Source organism: Salvia splendens, chromosome 11 (assembly GCF_004379255.2).
Source record: "Salvia splendens isolate huo1 chromosome 11, SspV2, whole genome shotgun sequence".
NCBI classification, from domain to species: domain Eukaryota; kingdom Viridiplantae; phylum Streptophyta; class Magnoliopsida; order Lamiales; family Lamiaceae; genus Salvia; species Salvia splendens.
The window spans coordinates 2,746,574-2,773,942 of record NC_056042.1 but is presented as its reverse complement, the minus strand read 5'-3'; the positions used below and the strand labels follow the sequence as shown (position 1 = coordinate 2,773,942).

General features: G+C 40.0%; 5 protein-coding genes across 5 annotated transcripts; all 5 read left to right on the top strand.

The window, feature by feature from the left end:
• Positions 1-268: 268 nt before the first annotated feature.
• LOC121756579 (aquaporin NIP1-1-like) lies at positions 269-3,515 on the top strand. Its single transcript, XM_042152158.1, has 5 exons — positions 269-519; positions 576-800; positions 2,010-2,207; positions 2,496-2,557; positions 3,194-3,515. Exons 1-5 carry the CDS (start codon positions 403-405, stop codon positions 3,411-3,413), a joined length of 822 nt encoding a protein of 273 aa, XP_042008092.1. The 5' UTR covers positions 269-402; the 3' UTR covers positions 3,414-3,515.
• Positions 3,516-6,597: 3,082 nt separating this feature from the next.
• LOC121756081 (probable LRR receptor-like serine/threonine-protein kinase RFK1) lies at positions 6,598-10,321 on the top strand. The gene is given in 16 exon segments (XM_042151542.1): positions 6,598-6,863; positions 7,261-7,435; positions 7,528-7,599; positions 7,692-7,760; positions 7,850-7,921; positions 8,022-8,093; positions 8,168-8,239; positions 8,315-8,386; positions 8,477-8,548; positions 8,619-8,690; positions 8,774-8,845; positions 8,916-9,160; positions 9,233-9,473; positions 9,556-9,706; positions 9,782-9,867; positions 9,869-10,321. Coding segments are annotated over 16 exon segments (1,926 nt in total). The 5' UTR covers positions 6,598-6,772; the 3' UTR covers positions 10,161-10,321.
• Positions 10,322-11,022: 701 nt separating this feature from the next.
• On the top strand, positions 11,023-14,632 carry LOC121753536 (MACPF domain-containing protein CAD1-like). Its single transcript, XM_042148739.1, has 6 exons — positions 11,023-11,458; positions 12,248-12,486; positions 12,843-13,038; positions 13,200-13,383; positions 13,483-13,637; positions 13,825-14,632. Exons 1-6 carry the CDS (start codon positions 11,192-11,194, stop codon positions 14,452-14,454), a joined length of 1,671 nt encoding a protein of 556 aa, XP_042004673.1. The 5' UTR covers positions 11,023-11,191; the 3' UTR covers positions 14,455-14,632.
• A 3,738-nt stretch (positions 14,633-18,370) lies between these two features.
• LOC121753729 (cyclic phosphodiesterase-like) lies at positions 18,371-19,946 on the top strand. Its single transcript, XM_042148981.1, has 3 exons — positions 18,371-18,803; positions 19,313-19,367; positions 19,597-19,946. The coding sequence occupies exons 1-3, from the start codon at positions 18,492-18,494 to the stop codon at positions 19,797-19,799; spliced, it is 570 nt and encodes a 189-aa protein (XP_042004915.1). The 5' UTR covers positions 18,371-18,491; the 3' UTR covers positions 19,800-19,946.
• Positions 19,947-24,894: 4,948 nt separating this feature from the next.
• LOC121756080 lies at positions 24,895-25,293 on the top strand. The gene has a single exon (XM_042151541.1). The coding sequence runs from the start codon at positions 24,895-24,897 to the stop codon at positions 25,291-25,293; it is 399 nt and encodes a 132-aa protein (XP_042007475.1).
• Positions 25,294-27,369: the final 2,076 nt, after the last annotated feature.

Here is a 27,369-nt window from a genome sequence, read left to right as displayed (position 1 = left end):
GAAGGCAGCATATTGCAAATTTTTCCATATGTGGAGTATTATTTTTATTTATATTTTTTAAAATTTGTGACTAGTTGAAAATGGTGTTTAAGTAGATATAGTAATTTACAAGTTTAGGACTTTGGACAAAATAAAAATAGACCCAGTTATAAGGTGCATTAAATCCAGTGGGTTATTATAGTAAAAAGTTAAGAGTGGGTATGAATAAACGCAGCACACTTTTCAACCAGATACTACTACATTTTCAATTATAAATTAATTGTATTCTTAGAGATAGAAAGATATCCATTGAGTTGACTCAAATTAAGTCACCCATGCTTGCATAAATATAGCTACCTTCTCCCCCACAAAATCTCGCTAACTCAATATATCTTTCTCCTCCACCACCATCTCTACCCTGTTATGGCTGAAACATCAAATGGAAACGGAAACGGAAACGGAGTTGTCGTGCACATAAAAGAAGACGCCGATTCCGACGCCACCGGATGCTGCTCTCTCACCCTCCCCTTCATACAAAAGGTAGATTTGATTTGATTTGATTTTGAAGTGAATTTATTAAATAAATTGGTTGGCAGATAATAGCGGAGACGCTGGGGACATTCTTCGTGATATTCGCGGGATGCGGCGCGGTGGCGGTGAACGCCGATAAAGACAAAGTGATTACTCTTCCCGGAATATCTATAGTGTGGGGCCTGGTCGTCATGGTCATGGTCTACTCCGTCGGCCACATCTCCGGCGCCCACTTCAACCCCGCCGTCACCCTCGCTTTCGCCACCTGCAAACGATTTCCTTGGAAACAGGTTCCTCGCTTTCTGTTCAATCTTACTTTGTGTGTATGCATATAATGTATGTATAGTGTTTTTCTGTCGAATTGAGGGTCTCATCAATGATTTTCTTCATTTCACATTCAATTGAATAATACACGTTGATTTTTATTATATTCTTGCTGCCACAGTACTGCATTCATTTTTGTGTACTTATCCATATCTCTCATTCGGTGCGGATAATATATATGTGATTATTTCTCAAAGTCTAACCAAATATTACCAAATAAATTACTCCTCATTAGTTAGGTCATACGTGATTACTGTCTCTTAATGCGTTTCACTAAAAACCTTAATTTGGTCCATTAAGGAATGTAATTTGTGTTTTTATGCGATTTAAAAACGTGTTCTTGTTGTCTCAACTAAAACTAAGGAACAAAAACAATAACAAAGGCATCTAAAAAATAATTTTTTTTACTAAGTTATACTCAAAAGTGCATTTTTCTTGCTAACCTCAATTTTGGTCATTTTACAGAAAATTTCAATGCAATAAATTGCATGTTTAATATTGTGATCTTATAAGAACGTTTGTTGCAGTGTTTATTTTTTGTAGTTAATAAAACAAAATACTAGTATTAACTTATTTATCCCAATTACTAGAAGTTAATTTCCCAATTCAACGTATTTAGTAAGATAAGAATTAGGGAAAATTGGTTCAAATAATAGTAGAAGTTATCACGTGCTTTGGGATTATCCAAAACTTTAATTATTTAAGGTAAACAAGGTTTTTTTTTTGATGTGTGTATAGGTTTCATCGAAAGTAAATGAGATTTAAATCATTTAATGTTGTCTAGTTTAGGCAGCTAGGACAGGTTGTGAATTGAAAGTCTCACAATAAATATAGTTACTACTATTTGATTAGGACATTCTTTAATACCCCACAAATACTCGACAATTATTATGTTTAATTTTATATTTGTATTTTAATTCTCAGTAAATATACTTACTACTCCTATTTGATTAGGACGTTCTTTAATACCCCACAAAGACTCGACAATTATTATGTTTAATTTTATATATGCATTTAATTCTATTATATTTTCTCTTTCACATTAGTTTTCGCAATTTTTATCTTTGTTTTGTTATTGCTTTTCATTTTAATTTATTGCCTCACACAAGTCACACAATGAAATACTTTATAAGAAAAGTTCAATTGAAATTAAATGTTCATAAATATTATTGTAGGTACCTGCATATATAGCTGCTCAAGTGGTTGGGTCAACCCTAGCCGCCGGAACCCTACGGTTATTGTTCAGTGGGCCGCACGATCACTTCACCGGAACCCTACCCGCTGGCACAGACGTGCAGTCATTGGTTGTAGAATTTATTATCACATTCTACCTCATGTTCGTCATCTCCGGTGTCGCCACGGACAACAGAGCTGTAATTATCCTAACCCCCAATTATTGGTCCAAAAAATAGTTAACATAATTTAATTGGAAAAGACAGCGTAGAGTTGGCTCAATTAGGTTGGAATATTAAGATGATTGGTCCACCTACATAATGTTAACATAAACTGTAATGAAGACTAACGATTTGGACCATTAATCTCGTTAATAAATTGAGGTTTTGTCATTTATTATTATTTTTTTAATAATTAATTGATGGTGAAAGCGAATTGAACATAATAGATTTCATATTTGAGAATTGAGATTAAATTTACTGGTGCAGATTGGAGAACTTGCTGGCTTGGCTGTTGGAGCAGTTATATTGCTAAATGTTATGTTTGCTGGGTACGTAAACACTTCATTTTTTTACTTCAAATATGCAATTCTGATGTACTCCTATATTACAATATCCTTATTATCAATAAGAAGCATGATAATTGGGGAAAATAAATTCTCTATAGAAATACAAAAATCTCTTTTGAACCAATAATGTTCAAGAATTAACTCTATATTAAATGAAATAATATATTTGTACTATTAACTTTCTTTAGATGTAAGATCTAACGGTTCACTTTTTTTGTTACTTGCATGGTGATTCGAATCTCTTTTACCTATTAATAGTGAGAAACTGTTTTACTAACTAATTTTTCCTTCATTGTCTTGCATGCATTAAATTGCATTAAATTGCATGTATATGTTATAGTCAAATCTCATCTATGTCGCGACACATTAGTTAATGTCAATATAAGATACCATATCCGAGCACATGGCTTGAGATATGGTTATAAATGAGATACAGATTACACAATATTTTATCCCTGATTTTTCATTTATGATTTACAACGAGAAGGGTCTTACTAGCTAAGTTACATCGCCATAATTTGTGCTCTCTGAGCCTCTCTTGTCTTATAAGTACTAAATTAAATTTCCTATTTCATCAAGTGTGGCTTCGATAAATTAAATATATAATGGGCTTTGCAGGCCGATATCAGGAGCATCGATGAATCCAGCAAGGAGTCTCGGGCCGGCTATAGTATCGAATAATTTCAAAGGCATATGGATCTATTTGGTCGGCCCAACAGCTGGTGCCATTGCTGGAGCCTGGGTCTACAATATCGTCAGATTTACTAATAAACCTCTTCGTGAAATTACTAAAAGTGGCTCGTTTTTGAAGAGTTCAGCCCGCAATAATTCAAGCTAGGCCCAATCTACGGCCCACTGTTTCTTGTAATGGTACTACTGCAGGAAGAAAAAAACAGTTTTATTGGTCTGAGTATATGATTACAGATTATATTACTAATAATACTAGGGAACTAGTGATCGCATATCCACATATTTTTATGCTCAAATGGGTAATATTTTTAGGGGTAGCTCATCGTTGATGTAATGAAGAATTAAAAGACTTTGTAATTATGTAACAGGCTCAATTATGATTATATCCTGATTATAACAATTAACAAAATAAGCTCAATTAAGTGAAAAAAATCTGGACCATAAGATCTTTGAGATAGATGGATGAGATTATGTATAAATTAGATCTCTTGAGAACGTGAAAATCATTTTTAGTCATTGGATCACGATGATTTATGGTGAATGCATCTATTTAATGGATGAACATTGGTTATGACTTCAAATATCAGAAGTGGCGAAATATAATACTGTTTGACTATCAAATTACTGACCAATGCAATTAACTTTATATGCTTATGTGACAAATTTATGAATTTAATTAATGCATTGTGAATTTGTGATACAACACAACACAGTCACAGAGTTCTAAAGAACAGTTGACACAACAGTGGTGGTTCATTCCACGTTACAATGAATATTTATCTATCAATTATTTAAGGTTCAATTTTATTTCACAACTTGAGTATTTTAATTTGTCAATAAGATACAAGTCAAATAGTTAAATTTTTAAATATATGTAATTTGATAGTAATTCAATATAGAAGGATTCATTGACTTGCATGAATTAATGGATCTTCCTTGTTCTTAAAGGATCTTGCTTCTTTAATTTCAGGTCACACACAGCAGAAGTAGTAAGAAATACATGAACACTTATTCAACCAATTTATTTATTTTTTTGGAATTCGAAATTAATTAATTAATTAACCAAGTCATGATGCAGTTGATAGCGGAGATGTTGCGGGCCGGTGGCGGTGAACCTCGACAGAGACAAAGTGGCCACTCTTCCCGGAATAGCCATGGTGTGGGGCCTGGTCGTCATGGTCATGATTTACTCTGTTGGCCACTTCAACCCCGCCGTCTCCATTGCCTTCGCCTCCTGCAATAAGTTTCCTTGGAGACAGGTATAAATTTGCATAGTTTACCGATGAATTTACTGACGGATACCTGATTGTTGTTGATATAGTGCAAATTGCAAATTTGCTAGGGGATGGGAAATAAGTATCACTACCAATCAATCAATTCAATCTAGGTTATTAGTAGTAGTAAGTATGGAGTGTTAGTCATGTCACAAATTTTAACCATGTTAACAAATTTTTCCATCGATACTATAATATATTATCGATGTGACCAATATATATCTTAAGTTTATGATGTGATTGAGTAGGTATGTCAAACTAAAAACTCTGAATACAACAGATTCAAATGGATATAAAAATTTAAATTTTGACTTTCACACTTAAATAAAAGTCAATGGGACAATATGAAAAATGTTAGAATTTCATGATTTTTCTGATAATTTGGCATAATATTTATGGAAACGACATTTATGATACGATATAGTATGAATTGACACAACACAATAACAATCCGTATGACCTGAACCTAATTGAAATATGATATTAAACGATTAAACCTAGTTTTTTAAATTGATGATATATTTTTCAATGGATCATCTGAATACAACGTAAAATTATCGGATTCTCAACAAATCAACCCAACAAATCTTGATTCAAATATATTAATTTCATACATGTTCATATAGGATTTTTGTAACGTGTCCAAATTGTTAGTCCTATTTATAGATAAATCATACTACTTCATTCAAAGTGAGCCAAGTATCGTGTCCAAATTATTAGCCCTATTTATAGAAAAATCATACTACTTCATTCAAAGTGAGCCAATTTTCTTGACTTATATAACTTTGATGGCACGTTTCAGAAACATTAGAATATAAAACGATAACATACTGACTTGTATGAATTCTCCACGACATGAATTTTATATACATGGAAATGGAATTGTATTTTACTATTAATAGTAGCTGACTGTTGAATTGTTAACGCTGAAATAGTTAATTCTTGTATACGAAAACGTTGACATACTTGATGCCAGAATTTAATTGATACTGCTGATTAAGTTGCAATCACCAGAAAGTTCTTGAAAATTCAAAGTTAGCAGCTTGCGGTTGAATATTATAATAAAAATTCATTCTTTTGTTAATTTATAATCATAAAATATAATAACTGTCGCAACAAAAAAGATTGACAGCCAAAACACTAAGATCACCCGCAACGCGGGCCGCCCGCATTCCGCGTTTCGTGCCGGCGGAACGGAACCGGCGCGCGACGCGTTGCGGAGGTGCGTTCCGTCTCCGTGTCGTTCCCAAGCCGTGCCGGGTGCCGACGGCACGACCCGCGGCACGGTCCGTGCCGCCACGCGCTTCGGCGACGTGGCTCGCCCTGCGTCGTGCGTGACGCCCACTCGCCGGCCCGCGAGTGGGCGTCGTCACGCTGACGCAATAAATTCATTTTTTAAAAAAAATGAATTTTTTAAAAAATATTTTTTATTTATAAAAATTGTTTTTTATATTTAAAAACAATTTTTACAAATAAATGAATACTAGAAATTCGTATTAGCCCATATATATTTGATGGGCTTGCGAATTTATGAAACTCATTCTTGATTGTCTCTCTTTTATAGAGACATCCTTGAATGTTTCATGTTCCACTTTCGATGTGGGACAAACTCATTTTGGTTATCTCTATTTTATAGAGACATCCTTGAATGTTTTATGTTCCACTTTCGATGTGGGACAAACTCATTCTTGGTTGTCTCTATTTTATAGAGACATCCTTGAATGTTTTATGACAAACTCATTCTTGGTTGTCTCTATTTTATAGAGACATCCTTGAATGTTTTATGTTCCACTTTCGATGTGGGACAAACTCATTCTTGGTTGTCTTTATAAAATTGTATTTTAAATTATGTCATTTTTTATTTTTTTAGGATTTTAATTATGTATTTTTCTATTTTTTTGAATTTTAAGTTGTAATGTTATTTTAATTTTAATGAAGTGTGTTTGTTTTAATTGAATTGGGTTGGAAATAAAAATAAAAAATGAAATTGAATGAATAGTAATTTAGGGAAGGTTAAACAACTAAGGAAAATTAAAATCCCAAAATCCAAATCCAACAACAAGTGGATTTAATACTATTCAAGAAAAAGTCTGGATTTTTGCTTGTTTTCTTGTGCTGACTGAGATATGAAAGAAACCTCAAATATGTGTGTATAATTGCATCGCATTTGAACTGTAAACTAGAATTCCCAGTGTTTGTTTGAGTAAAGTTGCAGTCTTGATGCTTGAGAACGATGTTTGTGGGAAGAAGTTTGTGGGCTGTAGCGGTTTTCTGTTGCTGGTTTTCGAGGTTGTCGGAGTCGCAGAGGGTGCCTCAGGTTGAAGGTTAGTAACCGCTTTTCTCCTTCAATTTTGGTTAGTGTTTGATTAAAGTGGAGGATTAACTAAGGAGCAGTGATTGATCATTAGTGTTTATGATTCTTTGGAACTCATAGATAATAAATTTCTGGGCTTGAAATCCAGAATGAATTTAGGTGTTTTTTTTTGTAAGTTTTAACGCACACACAAACTGATAATGGCTATTGTTTGTGTTTGAAATTGGAGTAGTTTTCTTTTGTTTGCATAATTATGTATTTTGTGTCAACAATCTACTTGGACTGATGATTTTTTCAAGGACCATACTTACCAAATATGATGATGATGATGATGATGATGATGATGATATGGATTTGTTGCTTACTCCTATATTCACTTGGAGATTTTGTTCTGTTTTTGTGCTTAGTTGATGTCTTCAAAGAGATAGCCAACGAGTTTGGCGCATTGCATTGGTCATTCAATGCCGAGTTATGTGAAATGGAGATGGGTGGGATGACACAAACTCCTCCACCGAACTCTGATGGTTATGTCGGATGCAATTGCAATTTCAACAACACCACCATCTGCCATGTTACTACGCTGTATGGTTCTCGTTTCTAGATCATTTTATTGTAACTCTCCCGGCATTGGCCTGCATCCTTGTGAATCTATTCATGTTTTTGACTTAATACAGTGTGATTAAGAGTTACGATCTTCCTGGAGTTCTCCCGTTGACAATTGTAAAGCTTCAGTACCTCGAGCATGTGTAAGTACCAACTCCAACACCAGCTTTACCTCAAATGTGGTGACTTAGTTTTTGTTTACTCATTGCCTTTTCTTTTTCTTTTTAATTTTCAGTGATTTTGCATATAATCTCCTAACTGGTACGATCCCGGAAGAGTGGGCTTCAATGCAACTTAATTTTATGTAAGTTGTGCATTGCACTTGTTATTTTGCTATATTGCATCAGTGTATTTTTCCGATTACTGACAATGCTGCCTGAACTTCCCGTGCAGCTCTGTGCTTGTAAACCGTTTATCTGGACAAATACCGAACTATCTGGCAAACTTTACTAGCCTTACATACCTGTATGTAAGCAGTTTAATTTCCCTACTTGTGATTTTTCACCAAGTTTCGGAAACAAAACTGTCAAAGCCTTTTCTTATGCTGCACTACTGTGTTCATCAGGAACCTCGAGGCAAACCAATTCTCGGGGGCTATTCCTCCTGATATTGGAAGGATGACAAATTCAACGAGCCTGTAAGATCTCATGTTTCAAATGAGGGATGCTCAAAACCAAAACTAATATCGATTTACTACGTTCTGAATTACAGGTTCTTGTCCTCCAACCGGCTGATGGGGGAGCTACCGAATTCACTTGCAAATTTAATAAACCTAAAAGATTTGTAAGTTCTGCAATCTATTTGTTCTCTCTAATGCTCTAGAGTTTTCGTTTTTCAACAGTTCTTTTTGCATTGCAGTCGGATAAACGACAACAACCTAAGTGGACCAATACCCGACTTCATTAAAAACTGGAGGCAACTTATAACTTTGTGAGATCACTATGTATCCTTGTAGCAGAGACAGCGTAGTACAGACAACTCCTCGTATACTTCTATTAACATTCATTTTTTTCGATGAAGAGAAATGTTTGCTAGCGGACTAGAGGGCCCCATTCCCTTGAACATATCTCTTCTCGATATGTTAGAAACTCTGTGAGTACACGTTGGCCCTCACCTACTATTGTTAACTTTGATAAGTATTCTGATGAACTTCACTGCACAGGAGGATTAGCGATCTTGAAGGGCCATCCCAGGGGTTTCCGTTGCTGAGGAGCACTACAGGCCTAACATCGCTGTATGCTGAGTAACTCTAAATTTGAAATGCTGCCCGGTTAATTTCTCACTTTGAAGAATAAGGTGATGGCATTGTTGCAACAGGATATTGAGAAACTGCAAAATTACTGGCGAAATTCCTGCGTATGTATGGAAGCTTAGACTTCTGGAGATGTTGTGAGTAACCTAAATACTTCAATGAATACCGGTTTCTTTTATTGCTCAATGTGGATTAGCGATCTTGAAGGGCCTTCTTTTTACTGATAGATGTTCCGTTGCAGGGTCAACTGCCCGATGGCACTGTCATTGCTGTGAAGCAACTCTCGTCTAAATCAAGACAAGGGAATCGCGAGTTTTTGAATGAAATTGGCATGATTTCGTGTTTACAGCACCCAAATCTTGTGAAGCTATATGGATGCTGCATTGAAGGCGATCAGTTGATGGTGGTATACGAGTACATGGAAAACAATAGCCTTGCACACGTCTTGTTCGGTACGTACATAGAGGCTTATTCCCTAACTTCTATTCGACTAGCTGATTTTGTTGACAAACACTACACATCAGAATCAAACGGGAGAAGCCAAATGATGCTAAACTGGCCAACGAGGTTCAAGATCTGCGTTGGAATTGCGAAAGGGTTAGCTTTTCTCCATGACGAATCAAGGCTGAAAATTTTGCATCGAGACATCAAAGCTACGAACGTGCTGCTGGATAGCGATCTGAATCCTAAAATATCCGATTTTGGACTGGCTCATCTCAATGAAGACGAGAAGACACACATTAGCACAAAAGTTGCTGGAACAATGTAAGTTCCGTCTCCTTATGCTGGCGACCCTCTCTTCCTTGGCTTCTCACGACACTAATAAGCGCTCCCGTCCCTTTTTCAGCGGATACATGGCGCCCGAATATGCACTGTGGGGTTATCTGACCGACAAAGCAGACGTCTACAGCTTCGGAGTCGTGCTTTTAGAGATAGTCAGTGGAAAAAGCAACAAAAACTACATGCCCAGTCACAATTTCATATGCCTTCTTGATTGGGTACTAACCATTACCATGTTTACATTTCAATGGATTGTTTCAATCTGCTTACTCTTTTCTTCGGTGTTGTTGCAGGCGAGCCACTTGAACGAGAGCAAGAACATCGATGACCTCATTGATCCGAGGCTTAATGATGCTGGTGGTGCCAACAGAGAGGAGATAGGGAGTGGTGATGATGGCTCTGCTGTGCACGAATGCAACTCCATCCGTGAGGCCAACGATGTCAGAGGCCGTTGAGATGCTTGAGGGAAAAATGGACATTCCCGTTGTAACGCCCGAGGGGAGCACGTACACTAACGACGTGAGATTCAAAGCTACGAAGGACTTTAAGCAGGAGAGGCGGAGCTCGAGCAGTGCTACGAGGGGCGAGTCGCAGATTTCGACTACAATACCAACATACTCTTCATCCACCTCTGGTTTTAATGAAATCAGTGAAGATAGTATACCCTTTTGATGAATGATTTCTACTTTCTTGCCGTGTTATTAGATATGATGTAAGTTTGTATAGTATAGTAATTACTTTTTTTTTGGCGGGAGAGGTTATTTATTTGTACCCTTTTGTACAAATTATTGCACATATATTCCAGTCACTTCAATTTTGTTTGGATTTGATAAGTCATAATTCAAATCAAACATTTCCTATCATCATGTCAAACATTTGATTCAAAGTTACAAATCTATGTTTGGAAAATTCAGAACAATAATTTATTTTTGAAATAAAACTTGCTTTTCTGTTTATTCCTGTTATTACAGACTAAATAAAATAGGAGTACTATACAGATTGGAACATCAATCGTGACTAAAACGGAAGGGATCATTTTTGAAATTTAAAAATAAGAAAAGAGAAAAGAGAACTTTGTTTGAATGTAAAAACCCTTTTTTTCAACAAGATCCCTTTGTTTGAATGTAACAAACCCCTTTTCACTTGCTAACCTAAAAACAAACAAATACACTTAAATCTTAATCACACTGCTATTGTTTAAATAGAGACACCTAATTTTTCTAACACAATTCACAAACAAATTAATGAATCCAACTCATAAATGTTTATCAAATACTCCCTCCTTCTGCCATCAAATTCGAGCCAAGATAAAATGCAACTCTTATTGTCAGAATAACAAAAGTGAATCCAACCTTTAGAATTGTAGATCGGAGAAGTCACATTAGGCTAAACTACAATTTCGAAGACATAGGTGGATCCGTCATTGCTTAAATCTTCAATTTTAGTGGACTTGACAAAAGAAAAGAGGGCAAAGTGGAACAAAGGAGTTGAGCTTCTCCCTGAAAAAGGACAACGCGTTTCTTGCATTATTATAGTCAAAGAAAGAACGCCACAACACAAATTAGGACAGCATTTGTTAATTTCAAAGTCCAACCTTTGACTCCACCAACACCGCCATGGCTGCCCTTTCTCAATCATTTATCAACAAATCCTCCATCCCTCTTCCTCTTTTTTGCAAATGAAGCATTCGTGAATACCAATCCATGGCTTCATCTGGCTCGAACAATGCTCTAATCGCCACACTTCGCAACTCAATCCAAGCCCTCGGCCGTGGGTTTGACGTCACCTCTGACATCAGGCTGCTCTACTGCAAGGGCGCACCGGGCTCCCGTTTGGTGCTTATCGACGATGCGCAGACGAGGAACCTCGAAATCTCCGAATCTTGCGTGATCCCCGATGTCTCCGTTGACATTGAATGCAGCAGTGGTCGGAGTGATAACAAGAAGACCCCTGTTTGGAGCTTTCATGAGGTTTTGATTTTTTTGAAATTACTTTGTTTGGTTTTCTTTGAACTTGATTTTACTTTCTGGGCTTTCTTGTTTTTTGGCTGTTGATTCGTTTACAGCTGTTGAAACGAGGGGTTGTGTCTTGATTTTATTAAAGAATGGATTTTTATGACTGATTGTTGCTGCATAGCTTCTTCATTGGTTGATTTCTATTTACTGTGTTGTGATTATGTCTGGATAAATTTATCATGTAAGCCCAGATTCTGTAGCATTGACATGTTGTTTGTGAACTTCAATTTGGAGATGAATTGATTTTTGTGTCTTGATTTTTAAAGAAGGGATTTTTATGACTGATTGTTGCTGCATAGCTTCATTGGTTGATTTCTTTTTTTACTGTGTTGTGATTATGTCTGTATAAACTTATCATGTAAGCCCAGATTCTGTAGCATTGACATGTTGTTTGTGAACTTCAATTTTCAGATGGCTTGATTTTATTAAAGAATGTATTTTTATGACTGATTGTTGCTGCATAGCTTCTTCATTGGTTGATTTCTTTTTACTGTGTTGCCTGCATAAACTTATCATGTAAGCCCAGATTCTACTGCATTGACATGTTGTTGTGAACTTCAATTTGCAGCTGGTTTGATTTTTGTGTCTTGATTTTATTAAAGAATGGATTTTGTTGACTGCTTGATGCTGTATAGCTTCATCGGTTGATTTCTCTTTACTGTGTTGTGATTATGTCTGCATAAACTTATCATGTAAGCCCAGATTCTGTAGCATTGACATATTGTTTGTGACTTCGGTTTGCAGATGGCAGGATACTTCAATGAAAATTCAGGTTTACCTGGTCAGATCCCACTTGGATGCTTCAATGCCATGTTTAATTTCAGTGGCTCTTGGCAACTCGACGCTGCAGCTACAAAATCACTTGCAATGGTTGGATGCACCATCCCGTTGTTTAGTGTCGAACTAGTAAAAACCGATTTAAGTTTACGTAATGAAATCAAACGTGCTATTCCATATTCGTGGGATCCTGCATCATTGGCAAGGTGAAGCATTCTGATATTGCCTGTCTTCAATATCATATGTGTGTATGAGATCAATGCTGTTACAATTATAAATGCTTTGTGATATACAGAGTATGAATTTATGAAAAGGTAACTGACTTTATAGAGTATGGAATAGCAGTAAGTGGATAGAGAAATTGTGTTGCTAATTCTAGAATGTAATTGTCTTGTCATGACTTATCTGTTCAGAATCTCCTTCAAGAACGAAAGATGTTTCTACAGTTTGCCACTTTTGGAAACTCGTAGGAGAAACTTTTCAAAAGGTCATACTGTAATTGAGTGTGGTAAAGATTGGCTGCCTGATTTCTGAGTTCCTGATATGATGCTTTGTCTCACAGCTTTATTGAAAATTACGGAACCCACATTGTTACCTCTGTAACAGTTGGTGGAAGGGATGTCGTCTATGTTAGACAGCACCAGTCGTCACCTTTAACCTTGTCGGATATTGAGAACTATGTGAAAGATATTGGAGACCAGAGGTTCTCAGATTCGAAGGTCAATACAAACGCCGGCTCTTTAAAATACAAGGACAAGGTTGGTGAAACAGCACTGTTATCGAGTAAATACTTCAAGCTTGGCATATTCTTAATGGTGTCATATACATCGGTGATAATGTTTGCTCAAAGGCGATTCCCTTGCATTCGTAACTATCGGTGATGAATGTGGTTAAGTGAATTTTGTTATTTTACATGTAGGATGTTACGGTTATTTTCAGAAGGCGAGGGGGAGATGACCTTGAACAGAGCTACTCTAAGTGGGCAAAGACCGTAGAAGGAACTCCTGATGTGATCAACATGACATTTGTGCCCATCGTCTCTCTGCTCGAAGGAGTGGCTGGGATTAAACATTTGGCTCGTGCTATCGAGTTATACTTGGAGTGTAAGGATTTGACGTTTGTTATTATGATCGACTTTTCAACTACTTTGATTTTTTTGTCATTTTATAAAAAACATGCCATTGTTTTTCTGTATTCTGTAGACAAGCCACCTATTGAGGATCTTCAGTATTTCTTGGACTTCCAAATTTCTCGGGTGTGGGCTCCCGAGCAGAACAATTTGCAACGAAAAGAACCTGTTTGTCCGTATATTCAGTTCAGTTTAATGGGTCCTAAGCTATATATAAGCCCAGATCAGGTATACCACTCTAGAAACGCATTTTTGTGTTTTTAACTATATCCGATTTTCCTTTATAACGTGTTGTCATGATATGTTTCTTCATAATCTTCATCAACAACCGCATTGTTTCTGTGTCGTTTGCTTCTTCTGGCTGCTTCACAACTAAATACTTGCTAACAATTCCGAAGTTTTCATGGTATTTCAGGTTACAGTCGGACGTAAGCCTGTGACTGGACTCAAGCTCAGCCTCGAAGGAGCCAAGCAAAACCGCCTTGCCATCAACTTACAACATCTAGTTTCTCTTCCAAAGATTCTTCAGCCTCATTGGGACACACACATCCCCATCGGTGCACCAAAATGGCAAGGGCCCGAAGAGCAGGACAGCCGATGGTTCGAACCAATCAAGTGGAAAAGCTTCTCCCATGTCAGCACTGCACCCATAGAGTGCACGGACACATGCATTGGCGATCTCTCGGGCGTTCACATCGTCACAGGAGCACAGCTCGGCGTGTGGGATTTTGGCGCGAAAAACGTCTTGCACCTGAAACTGCTCTTCTCCAAAGTCCCCGGGTGCACAATAAGGCGATCCGTCTGGGATCATAGCCCTGCAAATCTGTCGGGTGCGCAGAAGCCTGATGGCTCGTCTTCTTCATTATCAAACGAGAAAGGGGATGGCTCCGGCCAAGCTGGGAAACTGGCGAAGATTGTGGACATGACAGAAATGTTGAAGGGGCCGCAAGATATGCCCGGCCACTGGCTCGTCACGGGAGCCAAGCTCGGAGTCGACAAAGGCAGGATCGTTTTACGTGTGAAGTACTCGCTTTTGAACTACTGATAGCTGTTGTTTTTTTTTTCTAGGATTTTAGCAAGATTTCAGCATTTTTTGCACAGCTGACTCTATTTTGTCTATTCTTCTGTAATCAATTGATATAAGTATTTGTTGTGCTTGAGCATTTTGGGATTGACTTGATGATTTTGTGAGTTAGTGCGCAATAAAATGAAATTTTATTTTCTGCTTTGGTTCCTTACATCATTTTGCTGTATTTTCAAGAATTGCTCTGCTGCTGCTACAATGTTAACACAATACTAGTTTTATTGCAAGAAAATTTGGATCCATTCATAGGGTGCAATGGGAAATAATTTGTTGATATTTCTTTTTTTATGTCTGTCCACTTTTGAGTTTGAAGATTTCTATTCGTAATCCGGCCTTTGGCATCCACTTGTGCTTGTAAATATATTAAATGTGTAAAATTTAGGCAAAACCAATGTTTTAAAAACCGGACCGGCAAGCGAACCAGCGCCGTTACCGGTTTACGGTTCAACCGGTCGAACCACTAGTTGAACCGGAATATATAATAAACATATATATTATATATTATTTAATATATATAATAAAAACTGTGAATAATAAATAAAAAATAGCATTATCAAAATATCAAAAATGGCAGATTTGGTGCCACGCAATGCATCTTAAGTATTTTCCGATACACTGCCATGCCATGCTGGTCAGCTTGCAAAATATGATTTAAAAAAATATGATTTAAAAAAATATTTTAATATAGTTGAACTGGTTCGCGGTTAGGGGTCCAATCGGTTTGACCGGCCAGTTTTACCGATTCTAGGTGGGTCAACCTACAGGCGATTTTTAGAGGCAAACCGTACCGGACTGCCTACCGGTTCGCGGTCCAACCGGCCGATTCGGTCCGGTTTTTAAAACATTGGGCAAAACACATCTTGACGTTCTTATATGACTACTATTTTATTAGATCCCTTTTTATAAATTTTTGGTTCATTAGGTTGTTATTTGGTTTCATTGGGTCATTTTCAACTTTTTAGTTCATTAGGTCTGTACTTATTTTTATTTAAGAGGTTCTTTGGTTGGATCTTTATTTAATATATGTTAATTATTTTTTGGGGGTTAATTAAAAAATTGTTTTCTCTATTTTTTTTTTCTAAAAATTATTTTGAAGTTGTTTTAGTTGTAATATCGTCTCAATAATAATTAGACAAATGATAGATTTATAAGTAGATAACGGACAATATCAATATATTTTTTATTTTTTGAATGATTTTTGAGTCTATTGCAACTGAATTAATTTTAATTAATAAAAAAAACTAATTAAATTGTGAAGTTTGTTAAATAAAGATTAAAAATCTCTTAAAACAAAATGCATTATTATAAGGAACTAATAAAATAATAAAATTAAGAATTGTAAAAGAGCCTAATAAAACAAAATGTATTAATACAAAGAACTAATAAACCAAAAATTTGTAGAATGATGAAATGAAACAAAATGTATTAATACTAGCATCTATGTTTTGACTAAAATTTAAGTTATGCATATAAAATCACATGCATGCATGTTACTTAATTAGTGGTGTAGGTATATTCCTTGGCATATCAACCTTCTTGTTTTGAACTGTAATTTTTATTTAGGGTATCCACAGTGGCAATAGCCCAGCAATAGCCCAGCCATAGCCCAGCCACATCATAAATACTAAAAATCCTCCTGCCACATCAGAAATAGCCCAGCCATATCATAAATAGCCCAGCCACATCAATAGCCACATCACTAAATAACACAATATACGGAATTTAATTTACGAGACATATACGGGAAACATTAATAATACTATTTTACTTTAAAAAAAATACAAAAAATTTAAAAAGTACAATATATTTAAAAAAGTACTAAAATTTTTAAAAAGTACATTAATAATAAAAATTACATTAAAAAAAGTACATTACTTAAAAAAAATCACTCGGTGGCTCCCTCGATTCCGTCGTCGCCGTCGCCGTCGCCGTCGCCACCGCCTCCGCCGCCGCCACCGTCACCGCCGTATCCGTCGCCACCGCCTCCGCCGCCTCCGTCGCCACTGTCACCGCCGCCTCCGCTGCCACCGCCGCTGCCGCCTCCACGCAAATCGTCATTCATGCTCTCGAGCAATGTGAAGAGAAATCTCTTCTCCTGGGGGTCTGTCGCCGCTCGCTATTCGGCTAACGTCTTCACCATCATCTGGCGCGTTTGTTGACGCGCGAAGTACTTGAGATCCTCTGTAGACTGGCGGTCAAAGGGGGATGCCGACTGGACCTCCTGGGAACCCCCGACGGCCCCCCTCGCCGCCCGTTGCACCCGCTTTTGCCCAACGGGGCGAGGTCGGCGGCCGAACGAACGAGGGGTGGGGAGCACCTGGTCCGTCTCGGGGAGGTCGTGGGAACCATCGCTGCTGCCGCTGAAATCCCCGGTATAGTTCAATCGTTGCCGTTTCGGCCAGCCAGCATCGACACCTACTCAGAATTTCTCAGAGTCGTTCAGCACAAGATAGCAGTTCCAGTAGGTGAAGTCCTTATACAACCCGGGCTGGGGGAAGGCTTTCTCCGCTATCCTCCTGCAGTCGTCCTCCGTTTGGCCACTACTCTGCATGCGGAGGGCGTTGGCGTACAAACCCGAAAATCGGGAGACGGCAGCCCTGATTCGGTTCCACGCCTTCCGGCAATCCTCCCCGTTGTGTGGCCTCCCCTCCGGGCAAAATCGCTGGTAGGCTGCTGCTACCTTGCCCCACATGTTGACGATCCTCTGGTTATTAGAAACAAGAGGATCGTCGCAAACACTCACCCACGCCCTTGACAGGGCAACGTTCTCCTCGTCCGTCCACCTTCTCCGTGCCGTGGGGTCATCCCCACCCTGCTGCGACGACTCCCCGACCTTCTTTCCCTTGCCCTTCTTCTTTGGGGCGCCACTACCCTGCACTGCTCCCCCCGTTTGAACGGGAGTTTCCGGAACTCCGAGACTATCAAACCCCAAATCCGCCAACGAAAATTCATCAAAACCGCTCGGCGTGAACTGCGCATCCGTTGGGGTCGATGTGTGCGACGAAGCAGTGCTGAAATCAAAACTGGGGCGATAGACGTTCCCCCGCGTCATCTGCGTCGCCGGTACTCCCGCCGGCGTCCCCTGCATCGCAGGTACTCCCGCCGGCATCCCTTGCATCGCAGGTACTCCCCCCGGCGTCCCCTGCGTCGCCGATCCACCCCCGGGCATCATCTGCATATTGGGTGCCCACCCCGGCATCATCTGCATATTGGGTCCCCAACCCGGCATCGCCGGGAACCCCCACGGCGGACTCCCTCCGGTCGGCATCCCGGATAGCATCTGCTGCCACGGGTACATGTTGTAGTACCCGGGCATCTGATTCCATCCGCCTCCAACATTAATTGGGGGAGTTTGAGAACCACTCGTCCCTGAACTAGGCTCGTTGTTTAGATCCATTTCTCGGTGTTGATCTTGTATAGAAATTTAGATAGAGAGAGTACTCGTTAATACAAGTGGTGCGAATGAAAATGAAGTGCAAATCGCGTATATATAGTGTCGGGAAAATTTAAAAAAAAAATAAAAAAAACCGCTGGACGATCCCGACGCTGCAATGGCGCCGAGCGGATCGCCCAGCGCCCGGCGACCGCCTAGCGCTAGGCGATTTTTAATTCCGAAAAACCGCTCGGCGGTTTTCGGAGGCTGCAATGGTTCGCCTAGCGACCGCTTAGCGCCGGCGCTCGGCTAAGCGGTGCGCTAGGCGCCATTGTGGATAGCCTTAATGCGCTCTTGCATATATCAAGATTTATGAAAGGCGAGAGATTTCCCCAAGAGAAAGTTATAGACATAAAATTAGTAAAATTTCAAATCAATTTTTTGAATACAAAATTATAAACCAATTTTATTAATCAAACAAAGACTAACCATCGAAATAAAACACCCACCCCGCTAAATATGGTTAGAATGAGAATAAAATATTTCAACTAGCCAAACAAACCCCAATTTGAAGATCATTGAAGGTCAATTTCCACTGAAACCGTCGCCACTTCCGCAAATCATCATGGCCAGCACCACCGCTGCTCACGGCGGAGAATTAAAGAGAGATGCTTATTCCGTGTGGGCGCTGCCGCCGGAGGAATTGAAGCCTCGCCTGAAGAAACTGATGAGCGGTCTCCGATCGGAGTTCGGCGGGCCGGAGTTCGAGCCGCACGTGACGATCCTCGGAGCTATCAAGCTGACGGAGAGCGAGGCGCGTGATATGTTTCGAAAGGCGTGCGAGGGCCTCAAACCGTACACAGCTACAGTCGACAAAATCGCCACCGGCACTTTCTTTTATCAGTGCGTTTTTCTCCTGCTTCATCCCACGCCTGAGGTAGTTTTCTTAAATCCTAGGGTTTTTTTTTAATTTGTTTTCTGAATTTATGCTGCGAGGTTCAAATTTCTGCAGTAAACATGATGGTTAGAGTTAGAGAGTTCGTTTTGTGCCAATTTCAAGTATATAGCCTTAAATTAGAAAATGATTTGGATTTGATAAAATAGCCTAAAATTAGATCATGATTTGATAAAATAGAAAGAATTGGGGCTTTTCCCAATGATTTGGAAGGATAATGATTTTGACAAGTAGTTTAGTTCTGTTTCTGCTAAAAGATTGCGTGTAATTTTCCCCTTATTTTTACGTATGGAATGTTTTGCTGTTTGTGGCCTTGAAAAGATTTTAACTTTACATGGAAACAAAGATGACAGCCATAAAAATGCAATTCAATGAAGACACATTGGCTTCTTTTAAATTATGCTTTGCTTAAGGGGTTTAACTTTAAAGTTAGAAATCATATGTAATGAACTCTACATAACATCATTTGTGATTGTGCAACTCTAAAACAGGTGGTGGAGGCTAGTGATCATTCATGTGCACACTTTGGTTTCAAGAGATCAACTCGTAAGCCACTCATCTCTACCCTCTTGAATCCACTTTCGCCTCTCTTTGAATTTCTCCCTGTACAAGGGAGCCTCGAGAGCAGAGGCTAAGTATCTCTCTCATCAATATCCTTAGCAGTAGTATCATTTATGTTTCAGCTATGTTTCTATTCTTGTGTATGATTCCAGACTGTTTGAGAATTGTGTCATGTGTATAACGTTGTGGTGTTGAAATGCTCTTGTATTTGCAGCTTATATGCCGCACTTGAGCCTCCTCTACGGCGATTTAACAGAAGAAGAGAAGAAAACCGCGCTAGAGAAAGCTTGTGCTCTGGATGAAAGCATAGGCGGTCTGAGTTTCCAGATATCGCGTCTGGTACTTTATAAAACGGAAACTGAAGACAAAAGCTGCAAATCGTGGGAGAAGGTGGAGGAGTTCGAGCTCAAACCTTGATTACTAGGTACATCATATTGAGCTTAGGTCAATGTCTGATTTCCCTTGAATAAGAACTGAAACCGTTGCAGCTCTTTGCTTGTTATCCTCCTTTTCCTAATGTAATTAAATTATGAATAAGATTACATTTCCTTTGCGGATGGTAAATTTTCATTCCAAATAGTCTTCTCCCTGAAGTTTTTTCTTGTGACTGTGGTATATTGTGAAATGTTTTTATGTTTTTGTATGTTTTGCATAAGGTAATTATACTTTTACCTTTTTCGATGTTCCTTAGCCCGTATAGTTCGTCATTTTTTAAATGGAATTAATCTCTCAAAAAATCTGGGTTGGGCCATTTGGGCCTGTCGGCCTGTTGGCATCCTTTTTTATTCTTTTCTCTATAGGCCCATATAGAAAAGGCAATAAGGTGAGATTTTCTAGCAGGAAAATGAAGCATTAGGTCAAACGGAAAATGAAGCATTAGGTCAAACTTTAATAATTGTGATGACCTACAAAATCTCAATTGACTGAGGCAGTTATTAGATGATTATATATTAATTTATAGGTTCTTGTTAAGTTGATAACTATCTTAAACTGATAACTGACAACTATGTCAACAATTTACGTAATAGATTATCTACAATTACTTATTTGTTTTGTTCATTTTCTGTTTAGATTCTTGGGTTAGAGAATATACATTTGACAACCGACCAGGATATATATGGACTTGTTTCCCCACTTTATCTACTCTGAAAACAAGAAAATTGTTGCGACGTTGTTATTCTTCAACGAGGGCATAGCTTTCATTATTCGAGTGTTGCTTTTTACACTCCAAGCTTTCTTTCGCTCACCACCACGGGGATAGATAATGTTGAGTCATTAAAAGGCAAAACAAATCCATTGATACTTTGATAAATTTTTGCACTGTTGGAATAATTGAGTGGACAATTACTTAAACCTCTCTATGATGATTAACCAAGAACGACGGAGAAAAAGAACACAAACTGTAGAGCGGAAGCGTACCTTGATCCATAACGAATTGAAAGGCGGAATTGCTTTGCAGCGGCTATGGATCTTCCAAACGATTAGAGACGTTCTTTGTAGAAATCATGGTGTACAATATGCCCGGTCAATGGATTTTGACCAAATAATAAAAATGACGAGACATTTAATTTTGTGAAATTAAATGATATAGCGTCGATCTACATTTTACGTAGATAAATGTAGTATATTCACTTTCTCAAATCCGATTTCCGGTGAGTGAGAAATAGTGGATTAAAGTTGAGCATAATTAGCTTTTAATTAAAGCTTGGAGTTTGAGCTTAAGGAATAATTAACTATTGTTAATTATCCCACATAGGAGAAGTGACGCATCTTTTAATGTGTTTAAATTGACTTTATGTTACTTAATAATTATAGTGGACCAAGATGGGTGAAAGAGCCCACACGCGCGCGCCGCCGCCCGCTCGCCTGGGCTCGTGCTCGCGGTCGCGGTCGCGGTCGCGGGCCCGATCTCGATCTCGATCTCGACCTTGATCTTGGCAATTGGTCTTTGGGTGGTCTTTCGGCTTGGGTCAGGACACATAGTAATCTTTTTAGACCACTGCTGAGTTAGCAATCCAAGTGGCTTGACACCTCGTCAAGCGTGGCACAGTCAGAGCTGCCACGTGAGAAATCCACACGCGAAAGGCACACTCCTGCCACACGCTTGTAACCGCCGACGATTACGAATCTGCCATGATGAGCCTTCATGGCTTGGCTGACCCAGCATGGTGGCTTGGCCTATAAATAGGCTAGCCATTCCACTGCATTTCACACACTAAAAATCACAAGCATACTTCCTCTCTCTGCATAGTTTTCGAAGCTCGGACCTCTTCCTCTTCCAGTTCGCCGGAGCTCGTTCCAACTACGGTGTTGCAACGAACGAGACGTAGCCGTTTCATCTTTGGGGACGACACGCCAAAACTGAGAATACTACCGGGGCGTATCTCGTCTTGCGGAAAGAGACCTTCCTCAACTCGGCTAAGTTCTTCTTTACAGTTTCGAATTCCCATTGTAATTTTCGTTTCTGTTTTTCTTTTCTCTTCTCTCGGGTTGTATTACACCCGGTTAGTGTTGTTTTTTATAGCTATATCTCCAACAATCGCAAGGCGAAATATACACTACAGAAGACCTTAGACTTTCAGAAAACGAATTAAAAACTTTCGAAACTTAAACCTTTGCTGGAAATGTCGACCAACGTCAACACCACCTCTGCCACCACTCCGGCCACTGCCGCATCCACCGTTCCGGCCACCAACGCCGCCGTCACTCTTCCCACTCCATCCACCGGTGCATCTGCCAATCCATCCACCATCTCCATGATGCCGACCCCTGGCTTCCCAGCCGCCTCATCAACTGTCCCATGGGTTTGGGACAACCCTTTTGGGGCCTCCACTGGTTCCACCTTTGGTGGTTCGGTTGGTTCCACTTTTAGTGGTTCATTCGGATCCTTTAATGGATCAAGTGTTGGTGCCTTCGGGCTCAATACTAGTGTTGGATCTTTCGGGATCAACACGAATGTGGGGGGCATTATGCCCAACCGAATGTGGGGGGCACTATGCCCAACACGAACTTGGGGGGTTCTATGCCCAACCCAACTGTTGGCTCCTACGGGGGCAACGGGATAGGCTCCTTCCATGGGGTCAATCCGGCACCAATGGCACCAAGAATGATGCCACCCACCGAGAAGCCGCCAAAGTCTGGAGGTTCGGACTTCAAGAGGTGGCACCAAAAGATGTTGTTCTTGTCACGCCCGTAGAAGAAAGGATAAGAAAGGATTAAAGAAGCGGGGAAGAAAGGGGAAAACAACACAATTCTCGACCATAGCTCGAAACAAATGGGAATAGCTCGAATAAAATCAGAGTGTCTCAACAATCAACAACTCCAAATGAAAATATCTCAACAATACACGAACTCAAAAGAAACAATATTTAGCGGAAGCATTTCGAGAGTAGAATAATGCTATGTATGAAGAAACAACATATTCTAGACATTGGATAGACATTCTTCACTTTTATGCTCAACACCCACCGCGCTCGTCACGCTCAACCTGCACATTTTTAAAAAGAAATGCAGGGCTGAGTACTTGATGCACTCAGTGGACTCATGCCGAAAACATTTTATAAAAAGTATTTATCATGCCACCATTGAGTGACCTTGGGGTTTTAACTTTAGAAATCGCCCAAGACACTAAAATCATTTCCATTGTAAAATTCGGTTGATCAACCATTTTCCCATAGATGTCTACCATATCTGATCCATTGATGACAAGGAACGTGGCCACATTCCGAGTCACTAGACCGGCCGACCCAAAAGACGGCTCACGATCTCCATAGGTGTACACTAGCCTGAATAGGGACTCACTTCCTAGACAGACCCGAATTCGATTATCCATTGATGGCAAAAGCCACATCAGATAGGTTCCATAGAATAAAACAAAACACGGCATGACAAATATTCATATCATTTTCGCATAAAAATATACTTAGGGCATTGCCCATATTTAAAAAGAAAGCCCACCTCAAAAGCTTACTCCTCAATCACTTTCTGTTCCCAATGCAAACAACGTGCACAAGCTCACCCTTTTCGAAATAACATGATATGCAAAAATCAGACTTTGCAAAACAAATTAATTTAAAACAATGCATGCATCCTAAGTGTGTGCTCAATTTATCCTTCGTAATATTCTGGGATTAATTAAATAATTCATCACGATTAATTATCGGCCCAAAACTTAATTATTCCCCCCACCTTATATCTCCAATTTAATTATGAAGCCCCAAACAAAATAAAAGAGCCCAAACAAAATATCCAATTTTAATTAATGAGGCCCAATTCTTTTAAAAACCAAATGCCCAATATACACCCACATTCATCTTCCTCTCTTCTTTCTCTCTTTCTCTCAAACCAACGTCTAGAATTTCTCCCAACCCGCCGCTCCTCCAAACTCCTCACGAGCCAGCCGCTGCTCGCCGGGAAGACCTCTCTCTCGTAAGTCGCGTCGATCTGTGCATCAGGCAGAGCGACTGCACGCCGTCCTTATCCACGACGACAACCTCGCCGGGGAAGAGTTGCTGCCGTCGCGTCCAAGCTGAGCCGGCGTACCCAACGCCACTGCTGCAGTCGCCGTTGTCTACACGCCGTCCAGCCGAGCCGCCTTCGCCGTCAGACGCTGGGAGACGCTGCTGCCGCCGCCATCTCTCCTCCGAAGCAGCCCCGTTTCCACCCCAGAGAACCCCACAGTTAAGTTCTAAATTTGATTTCGTGACTTAAAGTTCGATTCTTTAATTCAGTTGCTTCGATTAAGAGGTTAATTGCAGATTCTGGTAACAGTAGGGTGTGATGTATGGAACCATAATATGGAATTGAAAAAAAGGGATACCTTTGGTAAGAAGAAAGTTTGCACAGCAGGAGGTATTAACAAGATCGTGCTCTCTCGATTTCTCCTTCATACTTCACGGAAGAGAAGAAACTGCAATGGAATGACGTTGAAAATTGGCTGATATTGTGGGAACAGATATATAATAAATTATGTGGAGATTTGGTTTGTTAGAGAGATTTTATGGAGTGGAGATATGGGGAAATCGTTTGGTGATAGGGTTTGGAGAAATATCTTTGACCAAGTAGTTGACTACAAATTTGGAACAAATAATTAATTTTTTTTCTCTTTTTTTTACGGGGTATTACAGTTCTACTTGACAACATTGGACGTCGTGAACTTCCTCACAGAAGACGAGCCGCCCGTGCCAAGTGACCAAGAGACGAACATCGAGGTCATGACCCACTATGATTCATGGCACATAGGAGATTACCTTTGTAAAAACTTTATTCTAAATGCTTTAGATGATAGTTTATACAATGTATACTCAGTTGTAAACACCTATAGGCAAGTGTGAGAAAACCTAGAGAGAAAGTACCGTAGTGATAATGCGGGAAACAAAAAGTTTGCAATAGCTAAGTTCCTTGACTACAAAATGGTCGATACAAGACTAGTCATGGAACAAATTCAGGAGTTCCAAATGATCATCCATGAACTTGCTGCCGAAGGAATGGCGTTGCCCGACAATTTAGAGAGATGAACATGAAGCCTCAGGCCTGTGAAGAGGAAAGAAAGCTGCAACTGCAAGAGCTGGAGGAGTTAAGACTTGAATCCTACGATGTTGCGATGTGGTACAAGGAAAAAACCAAGTTGTGGCACGATAAAAACCTCCGAGTGAAGGAACTGCAGGTTGTACAGAAGGTGCTCCTTTTCCAGTCAAGGCTGAAGCTGATGCCCGGGAAACTGAAGTCTAAGTGGACCGGACCTTACACTATTGTGAGACTCAGAGCTAATGGAGCCTTGGAAATTCAGGGATGTACTCCTAACTCTATCCCTTTTCTTGTTAATGGTCATAAAGTCAAGATGTTTAGGGATAGTTCAGAGCTGTGTGTGGTGGAAGAAGTTCCACTGCGCATGCTCCCCACTATCGCCTAGTTGGTCGGAAGGTTTAGGTATTCTTCGGGAATTCTTGGGCCCAAGAAATGACATGAAGTTTGAAAATTCTAAAGACGAACCCATATTCCCAAGAATTCTTAAACCGTTTTTGTAAATATTGTGAGTATTCTTTTTATGTTCTCTCAAGAAAACCCAAACAAAGAAAAAAACCTTTTAACCCAAAAATATTTTTGAAATATCAAACAACCCCCTGGAAGGTCAGTTGAACTTTGAAATGTCTTCTATTTAACTTCCTTTGACCTGGGAGTTCGATGTTTCATTCTCTTGCTTAATGTGTTCTTAAGTCATGTGGATGAGGGAACAAGCCGGTACACGGTTGTTAATTTAAAGGGGAGGAACTTTTCGACAAAATGGAGGGAAAATTTCAAATTTGAAATTCGAAATTCAAGTTATAAGAAAAATATTTTTCAAATCCCGTTGCAGAGGGAGTACGGTCGCTCACGTCACCACGCAACCGTCCCTCTGCCTTCTTTATTTTTATTTGCTTCTTTTTTTATTATTTTATTTCCCCTACCTCATTTAAGACTTCTCCCCCACGCTTGTCCCTCTCACACACACTTTTCATACTTTCGAAACCCTAACTTCAAAATTCCTAATTTTCTGTGTGTAAGCTTCTGGCGGTGCCATCACAAGTCACCAAATTTCGATACCATGGACACCCAGAGCGGATAAAGCACTAAAAGAGGGAAAGCTGTAGACGGTAGAGCAGCGGCAAAACCACCGGTGAACCTTGCTTCTAAACGACAGTCTACATCTCAACCCGAACTTACCGATCCCCCAACTGCACCCACTAAAAGAAGGCTGGAGATGCCCATCGACCCACCAACCACATCTGCCGCACTTGTAGCCGAGGCCGACCAAGAACAAATCATGAGAGAATTCCTGCAAAAGTTTGGTCGAGGGGCGAAGGCCAGTGCGATCTATGCCCGTCTGGCAGAGGTTTGCAGAGCAGGAGAGACAACCACTACACCATCTCAGACAACCTCCCTGCAACCTCCTGCGACACACCCGCTCTCCACACTGAGTCTACACAAGCAGGGTATCCCGCAGAACCACAATTGGCCATGACTCCTGTTGAAGAATTTTCTTCCCCCTTGACGCACGCCGATCCTCAGGCGATGATATTACTCCCAGCTCCAGATTCGACACATGCAGACAAGATAGGTGGCCATGAGGAGGACAGGGAAGAAGAGATCCACGATGAAGGGAACCAGGATGTTGACGGTGAACCAGATGAGGAAGGAGACGATTTTGCAGAGGATGTGGGTTTAGTGGAGAGTGACACCGACAAGGGCAATGATACAGCAGGGGAAAGCGAGGAAAATGAAGAAGCCATTGGAGAAGGTGAGGGGACTGAAAAGGAAGTGATCGAAGAAGAAGAAGAAGAAGAAGAAATTGAGGAAAGGACAGAGGAACTAGAGAGTGAGGGAACACAATATAACAGACAGATGGATGAAGTAATAGCTGCCACGAGGCCGAGTGGGTTGAGGGGGCTGGCACTATGACTAGCGAAGATGAAGCAGAAGATGATTCAGACGAGCGCTATGAGATGCAGCGCGAGCATAAAGGGAAGCAGCCGACAAAACCAACGGTCAAGAAGCCAATGAATTCCGTGAGGACAAGCAAACCCACTACCGAGCCAATCAAAGTGCCTTTCGCTCAGGATGCAGAAGCGGATGCAGAGGAGGATGACAGAGATGAAGAGGACAACGAAACTAAGGAACCCATCTATGAGCCAACAGAAGTGGTGGTCACAAAGAAACTCTTGGGAGAGATGGCCTATTTCAGTGATCCTAAGAAAGCCCGAATGTATGCAGAGCGAGGTACGAAGGGAAAGCAGGCTAAGTCAGGGAATAGCTACCATCCTGAATCCCTTCAAGATATAGAGTCAGAGGAAGAGTTCATCTCTTATATCAGCGCCATCGAATTTGAATGGCTGCTGAGCCATAGCACAACTGAGGTACCGATGGCCCTTGCTAAGGAATTCTTCACATCGTTCAAGTTCAAGTCCACCACAGACACTGAAACTGACTAGATATCGTTCCTCCTGTTTAA

Excerpts from the sequence above, each read along its gene's own strand:
- LOC121756080 (XM_042151541.1), top strand. The coding sequence starts at position 24,895 with ATGAACATGAAGCCTCAGGCCTGTGAAGAGGAAAGAAAGCTGCAACTG.
- LOC121753729 (XM_042148981.1), top strand. The coding sequence starts at position 18,492 with ATGGCCAGCACCACCGCTGCTCACGGCGGAGAATTAAAGAGAGATGCT. Across the intron at positions 18,804-19,312 it reads TGCTTCATCCCACGCCTGAG|GTGGTGGAGGCTAGTGATCA; the intron begins GTAGTTTTCTTA and ends ACTCTAAAACAG. Across the intron at positions 19,368-19,596 it reads TGGTTTCAAGAGATCAACTC|CTTATATGCCGCACTTGAGC; the intron begins GTAAGCCACTCA and ends TTGTATTTGCAG.
- LOC121753536 (XM_042148739.1), top strand. The coding sequence starts at position 11,192 with ATGGCTTCATCTGGCTCGAACAATGCTCTAATCGCCACACTTCGCAAC. Across the intron at positions 11,459-12,247 it reads CTGTTTGGAGCTTTCATGAG|ATGGCAGGATACTTCAATGA; the intron begins GTTTTGATTTTT and ends TTCGGTTTGCAG. Across the intron at positions 13,638-13,824 it reads TATATATAAGCCCAGATCAG|GTTACAGTCGGACGTAAGCC; the intron begins GTATACCACTCT and ends ATGGTATTTCAG.
- LOC121756579 (XM_042152158.1), top strand. The coding sequence starts at position 403 with ATGGCTGAAACATCAAATGGAAACGGAAACGGAAACGGAGTTGTCGTG. Across the intron at positions 520-575 it reads CCCTCCCCTTCATACAAAAG|ATAATAGCGGAGACGCTGGG; the intron begins GTAGATTTGATT and ends ATTGGTTGGCAG. Across the intron at positions 2,208-2,495 it reads TCGCCACGGACAACAGAGCT|ATTGGAGAACTTGCTGGCTT; the intron begins GTAATTATCCTA and ends TTACTGGTGCAG.